General features: G+C 33.3%; 1 protein-coding gene across 4 annotated transcripts in view; it reads right to left on the reverse strand.

Moving 5' to 3' along the window:
- Positions 1 to 656: 656 nt before the first annotated feature.
- Sec23 (transport protein Sec23) overlaps positions 657 to 13,522 on the reverse strand; it is a 410,761-nt gene continuing 397,895 nt past the window's right edge. For all 4 annotated transcript variants that reach the window (XM_090398784.1, XM_090398783.1, XM_090398782.1 and 1 more), the window contains one exon: positions 657 to 1,324. In XM_090398784.1, coding sequence (XP_090254910.1) covers positions 1,232 to 1,324 — 93 coding nt within the window. In that variant the 3' untranslated portion in view covers positions 657 to 1,231. The remainder of the gene's footprint in view (positions 1,325 to 13,522) is intronic.

Genomic DNA, 13,522 nt, shown 5'->3' on the forward strand with positions numbered 1-13,522 from the left:
GTGCGTCTTATACACAGGAAAATGCGGTAGTTTTGTGCCAGAAATGAGATTTTCTTATTGCGACTTCATTCTTTTATTGCTCTTATAGTAGATTCACCTAAATTAAAATGTTTACCAATCACCATAGATCTCTCTCTCCTTTTGCAAAGCGATCGAAAATTGTAATTTTCATTTCCAAAGAAATTGCTTTTCTTTGGTGCTTTTTCCCCTCCATTGAGCCAAATTAAATCTTTAAAATAAAAATTAGTTCAAAATTTAGGCTTTCGATAATGAAAAGACAAACACTTACTCCCATGCAACATTAAACTTCACAGACACTCACTGCTTACACCAGAATGTGCTGCAACACGCTGTTCATTATGTACAATGGTACATAAGTTTTGAAGTTATGCAGTGCATAACTTCAAATCCGCATAAAAAGAGACCTGAGTGTATTTGGTATATAAATAATATATATTTGGGTCTCCTGCAATGAGTCTCCGGACATGGAGATGCCGTAAATAATAATTATATATATCCTTACTTCATTTTTAACACCACATGCTCTTGTGTTCAAATAATAAAACTTTGTTTCTTTCTTACAATACAATCTTCATAAACATCACATAATACTGTACACATAAGTAAATTGGTCTGTTATCAAACTAAAGGTAAAATACAAGATACAATCTTTATTTTTATTTTATTTTTACATATTTTTTAAAACAATATTAGTAATAAAAATTGACTATACATTTCACATTAAATAATTACAGTATAAACAGTTATTTTAATTACTGTGTTACTGTACGCAACTATAGTTTACACATGATCAGGTTAAAAATGTAACCAATTTCCCATTTCTAGTTCAGAAGTTTTTTCAAAAGATTCTAGAATTTTTTAAAATAAATTCATTTAAAGAAAATAAATTTTTAAGAAACTTTTTTTTCAGGAACTGTGTACAGTGGATCCATGACATTTATCTTCAAAACAAGTACCCTAAAAAAATCATTGATGCCAATTTAATTGTTGTCATAAACATTCAAGAACAGCTAAGCTGTTCTGAAAATTTTTGACCACAGAATTATATGTATATTGGATCCATGACATTTATCTTCAAAACAGGTACCCTAATTGAAAAATCACTGATGCCAATTTGATGTTAGCGAAAAAACACGCAAAACAGCTAGCTGTTCTGCATATTTTTGACCACGAAATTGCTTCTACCCTTTGGAACAGCTAATTTCATAATTTAAGCTGAACTGGATACTGCAAGTTTCTTCAAATGATCCATGAAAACCTGAAGACTGACATCATCTGTTAGGACTGGTGCACCACCCACTTCCTGTAAAAGAAAATGGCCAACATTATTAATAACTAACTTAAGCTTGCTTTCTTTGTACAGTCTTCTAAGATATGCTCTACACTAATTGTGGTTAACCTGTAAGGGACAAAGAAATGTCATATCAGAAAGTTTGTCATAGTGAATTTCTTTAAAATAGCACTAGTGCAATGGGGTTTAAGTAGGATATTTTTGGTGTTAGTTTTTTTTAGAGTGAACACGTTTGATATAATTAGAGCTGTGCTAGTAAAGTTTTAACTGGCTTGCTATTTAAAAAAAAAAAAAAAACTGTGTGTGTGTGTGTGTGGGGACGTTCTTCCTCTGTGAGAATTATAACTTCTAGAAATATAAATAAATTCCATTATTTTAGTAAATATCTGCTTAATTTTGCGTGGGCCACTTCATCTTATAGTATTAACGTTTTAGGTTCACAGCAAGTCTAGAAATGCAAAATCTTTGAACAGATGCTTAGTATGAAAATGGCATTAAGCAGCCCAGGCAAAATTAAGTGGATGTTTGTTGAAAATATTCCTGTAAAATTGCTAGTGGAGATGATCCCTGCATAGGCTGCCATGTAGAGATGGGAGAAAGCAAAAAAAATGTGCTGATTAAGATACATTCCAGATTTTCTATGTCACCCAAATGAAGCTACCTACTGTGCATTGAAGTATGTGCCACTCTTCAGTTTATAGCCGTTATCAGTTTAACAACCAGCTCAAAGATTTCTGAAAATTTAAGTCAGCCTGCATAAACCAGCTCAAAGTTTGAAGAAGCCAGTTATCATCTTGGTCACCTGACTCTGGTTCCTGTCAACCATCTTCAAATCTCTTCAGAACCTTGATGGTCATATCTGTGCACAGTAGTCCAGATGTGATCTTATCAAAGCCTTGTAAAGTGGCAGAATAACTTTAATTTTCCCTACATGTTAGTGTTCCCTTCAACAGTGCAGTTATCTAACTATAAAAACTTAATCATAGTGATGTGACTCCAAAAAACTTTGACTTGCACTGTCCGCTATAATCTCAACTGTCTAGCTTTACTGACTACATGGGGAAAATTCCCATTAATATAATACTCTGCCTGCAACATCCTTCATCCATAATCTTACATTTAGAAACATTAAACTGATCCTCATTAACATTTGCCTACAGAATTAGTTTGTTCAAGTCAGCTAGTAGAGATTCTACATCAGATGTCCCTTATCACTCATCCCAACTTTAGCATCATTAACAAACAACTGGATCTCTCTCTCTCTCTCTCTCTCCCCCTAGACCATCTCCAATATCATTAATATACACACACAGTAATAGAAGTACAGAACATTGTGGTACATCATTTGTCACCTTCATTCTCTTAGACTCAATACCACCAATAATTCACTTTCCAATAACTCTCCAATCAAGTTAATTTTACAAACCCATTCCTTTGGGTCTGTAGAAAATATATACATGTGGAATTTTGCCAAAATTCTTTGGGATGATCCACAAGTATTGTGATATAACCATTTCTCTCATATGATTCTGCTGCCACTATTATAAAACATGAACAGATTGCTAAAACAGGGCCCACCTTTAACAAACCCATGCTGTCTTCTATATAGGATACTAATGTTGTGATCACCACCTCTGGACGCGATTCTTAATCAGCCTTTTTGAAACATTGAGCAAGATTAGTTTATACTTTTTGCATCAGCCCTAGCTCCAAACCATGTGTATTGGAATTATCTTGCTCTTCTTCCATTTGTTAAAGGGGCACTGGTAATTCTCTTGCACATTCTTTCAAGACCCATCCAGTCTGATTGCCGTCTTTTAATAAAGCTCTTGTAATATCTTTAATACCTTTGTTTTTTCAACCACTTTCCTTCAACCCAGAGAGCTAATTGGTCAGCCTAGAATGCATTCCTTACTGAAGCGAACATACTTAACTCTTATGCCTAGTGTTATTTTTAGTTACCTAAGAACTTATCCATTAATAAACTGGAACTTTCAAGTGGTTCCATTACTAAATCACCTCTTGAATTAAAATTATTTGTATCAATAAATATTACTACTGGCACAAAATTTTTAACACAGAATGTTACAGTTCAGCCAACCATGCAAGCCTGGTTAGCAAGTGAAGATCTTACTTATCTGCTCTCCATTTAACAGGCAGCAGATTTCAATCTCACCATAGACATGGATGTTTATGAATGTCTTCAACTGGAAGATGAATTTCATAAACCAGTGAAATTACTGCTATGTTTTTTTTGAAGGCCTCAGGTAACTTTTTCACATCACTTGTTTGGTCTATAGAGTAAGGTTTCTGGATTATGTAATCCTTGGCCTGTCCATAGTACTAATGTACAATAGGTTAACAGCCCTTTATGGATTGGATTCACATACAAAATAAAAATTAGGCTCCTTGTGACATGATGATGATGTCATTTATTCAGTACCACACTGAGAGAGTTGCCTATTGTATAATGAGATATCAGTGCATGTTGCAAATTATCAATCTCACAAACAGGGCACTCTTCATAGACTCCTGGATGTGATAAAAGGAGAGATTGTTCTTGGATGAACAGATGAGAGTTGCCAATTTCACGTACTTTATCACATCCAGGAATCTATGAAGTGCTCTGTTCGTGTGATCAAGCTTACTATGGACATCTGCCTCAGTGAACATAAAAAATACATCTGGCACTATTGCTATGGCAAGTCAGGTCTAGCAGACCATACTTTAGATACCCCTGCACAGAAACTTTTATAAGTCAGGTAGGTTGTTCCTGGAATCAACAGAAGCCTTGAAACATACTCCAAACCTCAAAGTATTGCTGTATAAATTTTCCAAAGATTTGGGAGACAAGCATCTTAAGACCAAATTAATGACTGTTTTTTTTTTTTTTTTTTTTTTAAACTCAACATAGATGGTGCCTCATTAGGACTTTAGTCTTTGTGTTGCACGTTACAATTGTTCAAACTAGTCCCATTGTTATACCGATACCAGTGAAATATCAGCAATAAGTTAATAGTTATTTTCTTATCAGTCTGTATTTTCATCTATACTGTTAAAATTAATCAACATGGATGACGAACACATAAGCCTTCCCACATGTTCACCTTATGTATATTCAGTAACAAAATTAAAAAATGCTTACTGCTGTTCTTAAAAATGAATAACTCAGTCCATCTTAAGTGATACAAACAATAAATGGTGTTTAGTTTCAAGCATCAAATAATTTGAATCAATGTACAAATGCTGGCTGGCTAACATTTGAGGGGAAGTGCTGTATGCCAGAGACAATGTGGTTCACAGTTGGAAATCTAAATTGGACTAAGATGATTTTATTTTAATTCATTCTGTTTTATATTAGAATTTTTCACACTTCTGGCATGGATAATCCATCAATGCAATTTGTGTTAGGATGATATAACAAGAATGCAGAACTAGCCTTAAACCAGAATTCATATATAAAACTTTCTTCTATAAATGAGCTTTGCATCTTTCCCAAGGATTCTACATTCAATGTTAATACCTTGTTCAGTAGGCGAACAAAGTGTTACATATGGAGTTACAAGACTTTTCATTCAACGTAACATGCAAACAGAAGAACACAGTCTTGGTGTAATCTTTTCAATAAAGAAAATAATGTGACAACAATATGCAATCACTCCACAAAGAAAAAAATAATGTTTCCTTTAATGGGTTGGATGGATAGCTGGTCTTTGCTTAGATTACTTTACATGCATTATGCCTGTAAGTTGTTCTTAGGCCAGTTTATCTACCTTGCAACAATTTTGCAACCAAATGAAACATCTTTAAGTTAATCATCTTTATATAATGTGTCAAAACCACATTATATAAATAACTAATAAATAACTGAATAAATGTGATGTATAAAATCACATACATTCATTTATTCAGTTATTTATTTAGGTCATAACTAAACAAAAACGCTTTATTTAGAATTTTTTCAGCTGCACAAGCACAAAGAAGAATGAAATGTTTTTTCCGTATTCATTTTGATTCCAGGATGGCAAGAGAAAAGATTCAGATGAAGACCAAGCTCTAGGTGGATCAATGCAGTTAGTAGTGCTTAAAAGGCCAAAATATAAGATAAAATATAATATAAGATATTATATTGGAGTCCTGGCAGATAACAGAGAAATTTCGAAGAGAATTGTTGATACGAAGATAATAGTAATATCAACTTAATTATGTAGTACTTTTATAGTATTCAGTACACCCACTGGTTATATATATCAGAATGATGATGAATTATAATTAGGGTGCAGATGGCATTCAGATAAAATTCACTTAAATATAACAAATAAAAAATACTGTGCTACTATTCAGAACTTATGTTCTAAAAATTTAATAGGTAAGCTATACTTTTTAAACAAATAAAATATTTTAGTTATTTAGGCACAGTTTTTAGTTAAATCTGGTTAAATCCACAGATGGCAGGTTAAATCTGGAAATAGACAAGAGAATAAGCTAAGCTGGTATGGTGGGTAGGTAGGTGAATAAATGTATATGGAATAAGAGAGAAATTAGCTAAAACATTAAACTAGCAGTATACAAGACAGTGTTTAATATAGTTTTAAGTTATGAATTTGAGAGTTGGGTTAGAAATAAAGAACTTGATCAAAGACCAGAGACCACAGATATGAGGGTTCTGAGTAAAATTAGGGGAGTGAGCCAATGGCATCAATGGCAGAATTATATTAAAAATGAAGATATTAGAGAAAGGAACTTGACATTATTAGCATTCAAGAATGTGTCAGCAGAGATAATCTAAGATGGTATGGCCACTTAAATAGAATGGATGAAGAAAGGTTAGCAAAACAGGTGTTTGATGACAAGATGGCAGGCAGGAAAGAGACCCAAAGGAAGACCAAGGCTAGATGAATTGATTTGGTCAGAAGTTCCTTAGAAGCATAAAAAAATAAGTATACAAGAAAAACTAAAAAGATGTTTTGAACAACTATGTTCAAATCAACTTTTGAACATGAAAGTTTCATCTAGAAGATGAAATTAAAGCTGATAAACTGAAGACAGAAAAAGAATGGAAAAAATTTAAGAATTAAAGTGCTGTATATGACTGTATCTACAAAGACTCAGAAGAAAATCATGGATGAATGAAAGTAAGTTAAATCTGTTCACAACAAAGACAAGTCAAAAATAAACTAAAAATAAATCTCCAAACAGCAACAGCAGGAAATCAATTTGCTGATCAGATTATTGAAGGGTAAGTTAAGTGAAAGTACAGTTACATGGTGTTGTACCAGAAATCAGTTGACACATTAACCATTCAATAGTCAGTTAATTGAAGGTTAGATCAATTGAAAGATCACTTTAATAAAGTAACATGCAGAGAGAGAGAGAGAGATCAAAGAAAAAACTCTGTATAACAATAAGTGCAAGGAAATAGAAACCTCAGATATAAAACACCAGACTTAAGAGGTATAACCAAAAAATAAAAGAAAATGAATAATTTGTAGAACTTTTCAATCAAGAGAAATTATGGTCAATTGTTATTTGAAATTGACAAATTTTCAAAAGGCTGTTTAGACTGAAGGGATGAAAATAACTGATAAATTAATAAAAAAAGGCCATGCAGTAGAGAAATGAGCTGTAAACACAACTATTGTATCTGATTGGAAAAGCAATGTCAGAATCAATTATTTTGATTGTTAATTTTGCCTACATTAGAGTACTTTTTTTTTTTTTTTTTTTTTGAAAGCTTTATTCAAGATGCTACTTTTATGAAATTATTTTATAAATTATTCATACATGCCCAAGTTTGTTAGAAATCACCTCACAATGCTTACAGTTCCATGCACAATGTTTTTTTCTTTACAGAAAGAAAGAAAACTTTTACACAATATCACAATGATTATAATAATTTATAATGTTATCTGTCAATACTTTGGGCTGCAGTTTCTTCCCCATTTTCCCGAATTGCTTATTGCAAATTGAAATACAGCAATCCATTAATTATCTTTGTAGTAACTTGTTCAGGGTTGGTTAACTGAGGATTTGGTTATTTCAATGATCTCTACTAGTACAGCACCATGTAACTGACCAACTATCTGACCAGTAAACTACCTTCACAACATGATAACTGAAGGATTACTGTAAACAGTTATGGAACAAACTCTGCATATAAGCTAAGTCTTCTTTGTAATTTGCAAATAGAGTAATATTATACCATTCTTATAATTACTTTCAATTATCAACAGGCATAAAAAGAGGAAGAAAATCTTGCACACATTGTTCTTAGATGTGTGTGTGTGTGTGTGTGTGTGTGTGTGTGTGTAGAAGGGGGGGGGATCCATGTGAACAGTATTGGTTCTGAAAAGTTCATATCTTACAAAGAAGAAAATATAGTATATTTGAAAAGAGATATGTTTATTGCAATTCTGATATTGTAGCATTTTGGAAGTAATTATCCTTTTCCTTATTTTACAAGGAAAAAAGTACACAGGTGCATACATTTTTAATTCTCTTGTGAACAGTTAAACAATTATTTAAACTACTATGTAATATAACTTCACTTTTTTAAATTGTTGTTTTCAAAAGGTAATTGTAACAGAAATTTTACAATTTTTCAATAATAAAACCAAAGCTGTAATTTTAAACTAGGAAGGTAAGAAATCAGAAATTGTGGGCTTTGGGAATTAGGAAAGAATTAATTATAACAAAAATACTGCACTAGTCTACAAAAGAAACAAGTGTTTTTATTTAGAATGTCTGCTAATCAACCAAAAGGATGAAAATCAAACAACAGTTTTCATCATTTATGACATAAATATAAATGATTTTTTTTTTTTTTTTCTATAGGGAATATATAACAAGAAATCATTTGTAAAAATTGGAATAATTTCAGCTGTTCATTATCACCTAAACAACTGATGCTAGGGCCAGAAAGAAAAGAGGATGGTAGCTGGAATAATCAAACTGGAAAGAAATAGTCTTGTAAACATCTGCTTCAACAAGATATATTCTCTTTTCAAAATGGTAAAATGAAATAAACTACAGAGACTCTTCGAAATGTGAATCACTCCTCATGAAAAATTTCTCACCAATAACAAATCATTCAAAAAAGTAATTATAATGTAGTTCCTGGAGCAGAGCAGGATGTTTGAATACTTCACAATAAATATGAATTTTGAATTAATCATCATATGATGTTGCAAACATTTTCACCATATATTTAGAGCAATTCAGCATTGGATATTACTACTGAAATAAGCATCTTGCAAAAAATCATATATTACTAAGCTGAGGTGAAAATGCTATTACTATATACTACTACTGTGTATTACTATATATAAATTTGTGATATTTTGAGACTAAGCAGAGCAATGCATCTAAAACTGTAAGCATAATGATGACAATCATACAGCCATATTTACAATTTTGTAAGGGAAGGATGAGAAGGACTGTTTATATTTATTTAAAATAAAAATTATTTGAAAACATGTTTTTCATAAATACAAAATATTTTCAATACAAGTATATGAAAATGTGCACAAATTAACATGGAGAGAAGAGGCAAGGAATAAGAAAAGTCTCATTGACTATGTTATTGTTGATAGTGATGTTTTCTCCCTGGTGCAGGACACCAGAGTGTACAGAGGATTTGAAATTGGAAGTGATCACTATTTAGTATTGAGCAGGATAAAATTGAATTTCATATTGAAAATAATGACACGTAAGAAAGTTTTAAAGCGAATACAAGTTGAGCCGCTCTCAGATGTGAACTGTAGACTAAAATACACAAAGATTATTAAAGAAAAAATGAAAGAGTTTGAGAACAGGAATCAAACCTTGGAGATTCAGTGGCAAACTCTGAAGAAAACATGATTGATTCAGCCAGAGAGGCATGTGGTGAGGTTGTCTGCAAGGATAAAAAAATCAGAACTCCCTGGTGGACACAGGAAGTTAAAGAGGCAGTGAAGGAAAAGAAGAAAGCATATCAAAAGTTTCTGTCAAATAAGTCAGCTTGTGCTCTTAGAGAATATACAGACAAATGCAAGAATGCTAAACACTGTGTAAAACTAGCTAAACAAAAGTCATGGGAGGACTTTGGCAAGAATATAGAAAATAAATATCAAGAAGATGGTAAAATATTCTGGAGGTTGTTGAAGAAGCTTAGGAATGCAGGAAAGAGTGCAGTAAAAGGAGTTAGAGATGATTAAGGTGACATGAAAACGGGAGAAAAAGATATCCTTGAAGTATGGAGTAATTACTTTGAAAAACTGCTAAATGAAACAAGCAGTGATGATAGCACAGTGGTAAAAACCACTGATCAGGCATGCAGTCAGGAATCCATATTCATACTTGAAGTAGAAAAAGTCATCAAAGGCTTGAAATGTGGAAAGGCAACAGGAGTAGATGATATTCGACCAGAAATGCTGAAGCATGGTGTTATAAGTCTTAAAGTGGCTGCACTGCATAGTTCAGAAAGCCTGGACAGAGGGACGAATTCCCGATGATTGGAGTAGAGCTCTCCTAGTATCCATATATAAAAAGGGAAATAAAACTGAATATGAGAATTACAGAGGTATTTCCCTACTGAGTGTTCCCTGGCAAGATCTATGCAAGTATACTTGAGAAACGGTTGAGAAGAATTGTGGAAGAAAAGCTTGGTGAAGAACAAGCTGGATTCAGGCCAAATAGAGGCTGTCAGGATCAGATCTTCACTTTACAACAAATAGTCGAGAGAGCATGGGAATATAACAAAGATCTGTATTTAAGTTTTGTCAATTTGGAAAAAGCATATGACAAGGTGCCAAGAGAGAAGCTATTCAATATGCTGCAGTTATATGGTGTCAATAGGGCATTATATCAAGTCTTTATTTGAGTTGTTAAGTCAGCAGTTAGAATTGAAGGAAGTACAGGAAGATGGTTTAATGTTAAATCTGGTGTGAGACAAGGATGTACATTATCTCCTCTGTTATTCATTATATATATGGATCACATTATGAAGGAAAGTGGTATTAAGCATGATATAAAAATTGGAGATGTTAATGTCAGCTCTTTGCTTTATGTGGATGATGTTATACTTCTAAATAAATCCGCTACAAGGCTGCAAGATTCTCTGACTAAATTGAATAGCTGTTGTAATAGATATGGTATGAAGGTCAGCAATAAAAAGACAAAGACAATGAAAATAGGCAGAATCATTGAAAATGTCAACTGTATTGTGAATGGAGAACCTGTGGAACAAGTAAAACATTTCAGATACTTAGGCACGATTTTTAGTGAAGATGGTAAATTAAATATAGAAATAGACAACAGAATCAGCAAAGCTGTTATGGTGGGAAGTCAATTGAATAAATTCATATGGAATAAGAGAGAAATTAGTCGGAACACTAAATTAGCTGTATACATGACAGTGTTCAAACCAGTTGTAACTTATGGATCTGAGAGCTGGGTCAGAAGTAAAACACTTGACCAAAGACTAGAGACCGCAGATATGAGAATCCTGAGAAAGATTATAGGCGTGAACAGATGGCATCAATGGCAATATCATATTAAAAACGAGGATATTAGGAAAGAACTTGACATTATCAGCATTCAGGAATGCATTAGCAGAGCTAATCTCAGGTGGTATGGTCACTTAAATAGAATGGGCAAGGAAAGATTAGCAAAACAAGTGTTCTCTGCCAGGTTGGCAGGAAAACGACCCAAGCGAAGACCAAGATATAGGTGGATTAATGCGATACAAAGTGCCTTAGACGATAGAAATATAAGATATGATAATGTTGGAGTCTTGGCAAAACAGACTGATTTGGAGGAAAATTGTAGATAGGAAGTTAGTAATGATGTAATTTTTGTCATGTACTATCATATCCTGTACACCCCTTGAGGGCACATGGCAGGAATTTGATGATGATGTATATGTAAATGGTGCAAAAATTTGGCAACATTTTCATAAAATTAAGAAAACAAACCTGAATAAAATATTTCTATTAATGAATAAATTTACTGCAAACTTATTTCACATCCTATTTCAAAACTGATATAATTTTGTATATATGTGAAATTCGTTTTTATGATCTCTAATAAATGAGTTAACTACACAGAAAAAATTCCTTTTAACTTAAAGACCACTTGAATGTAAAACCGTTTATTTCTAATGTCAAAATTCCTTTAATAGTTAATCTGTCATCTAGGAATTAAAAGCAGAGTATGTAATAACATGACAGAGAGAAAACTATTCAACGTTTTTTTATATACACAACAACCTTATGATAAATCATAAGGTTGTTGTGTATTTGATCTACTTACACCAGGGAAGGTTAAATAAATTAATATAAATTTTACTACATAAAGCTATCTAAAATTTACAATTATGAAAAAGACTTTTGAATATGAATGATTTGTTAAGAATTAAGGCAATGTACAACTCACAAGCACTCTGTACATGTAATAATCAATTAACAACAAAGCTTTAAAAAAATTAATACCTAATTACACTATTAATTCTGTATGACTGAGCTGAAGCTGCATTAAAATACAGAATTATTTTTCTGAATGTTTTCCTAACTACTTGAAAAGCCTTTATGAATATTTGCAGCCTGTTTAGAGGATTTTATGCACTTCTTAATAAGATACCACTTATATATCACATATAAACTTAATTTCATCATCTCATTAGGTCCACTAACTCCTGGTAACATACAATGTTATTATTCAGGAAACCTCAAGTATGGTATATCACTGATCGTAGTCCTGGGATGGCCCAATTTGTCAACAATCTGTAGAACAGATAGGCCTGCAACATGGCATCCTACAACATCTCTTTCAAGCTCTGTCAGTTTCCTTTTCATGGCAATTTCACCTAAACACAGATGCACTGACTTGGGAGCATCATATTCCTCCAATTTATATTGGCTACAAACATGTAACTTGTTACATGGCATGATGTACCTTGCTCATGGGGGTGTCTGTTAACTTCTTTCCAGGCAGTATGACTAAAATAATGACTACATTCATTGATGAAACAAGGGCAGCTGATTAAAATGTGAATGATTTTAGTCTGGTACCAAAGATCACCTAAGCAAGTTATTATACCTCAATAGGAAGGAGCATGCCAGATGACTGACTTATATGGAAATGAGAAAGAATAACTTCCCTTCCTCTTTATAGTCCCTGAATAGACTAGACCAACACAACTTGATGCCTGGCTTGATTTCATAGCCTGTTGTGGTTTTTCTATTCCACAATAACTGGCATTGGTCAAAAAGTTCGTTTTATGATTTGCCTATAATCAGTGTAGGGGACAGGCAGATGGAAGCTAGAGAAATGAGCTGACCTATCTGCAGTCACAGTTCCCTGAATACCAATGTGGCTTTGGATCCAACAGAAGTGCCATCCAAATACGGGTTCAATAACCAAGACAGGACATGTTGGATATGAGAGAGCACCAGATGTTCCTGCAAGTATGGATTTGGTATTGCTGTTGGAAACTCTGTGAATTTGTGTGTCTATAATGCATTTTTGGTAGCACTGAAATCTTATGTAGTTTAAGGCAAGCACCATAGTATACAGCTCAGCAAAAAGTTCTTGCATTCTAGTGGGATCTGAGCAATATTATGATGCCTGTGTGCTCGAAGAAGCTGCTGATAGACAACAGTGGTGGAAGGAAATGTTTGGGTAGCCTGCAGAATAGAAAAAACTGTATGGTAGTAGTGTATTCAACAGTGTCTCAAATGAGTAATTGTGTCTAATATCTAGGGCTTCTAAGGGTGTTTTCACTCATACAACAAAGAGTTGTATGGCATCTCACGAGTGTTCTACAGATTCTTCCACTGTGGGAAAAACATAGTTGGCCATGTAGGATGGTATAGCAAGGATTTTACTTTGGTAGTGTGCAGCAGTGTTAATTTATTTTATTTCGTATAGTGATTCAACGGCCGTGAGCCCTATTATGGGGAGGTACAGCACCACCACATTAAAGATGTTAATGTTAAAGCAACAAGGGCAGTTCATTTGCTTTGTTGTATAGACAAAGGATCAGCAACATTTGAAATGCTCCAGTTATAATTCTTATGGCTTGATGGTAGAAAGGGTCCAACCATCACAGGGTACTCTTTCTCTCTCTCTGGCAAAGCACAGACTTAAGACCCATAATTGAATTTCAATCTACGCAATGTACATTACATTACAGCTGCCAGGAGTTGGAAGAGAGGATGTTCCTATCTTCCA

Source organism: Typopeltis vanoorti, chromosome 10 (assembly GCF_054136105.1).
Source record: "Typopeltis vanoorti isolate ZY-2024b chromosome 10, IOZ_Tvanoo_1.0, whole genome shotgun sequence".
Lineage (NCBI taxonomy): Eukaryota > Metazoa > Arthropoda > Arachnida > Uropygi > Thelyphonidae > Typopeltis > Typopeltis vanoorti.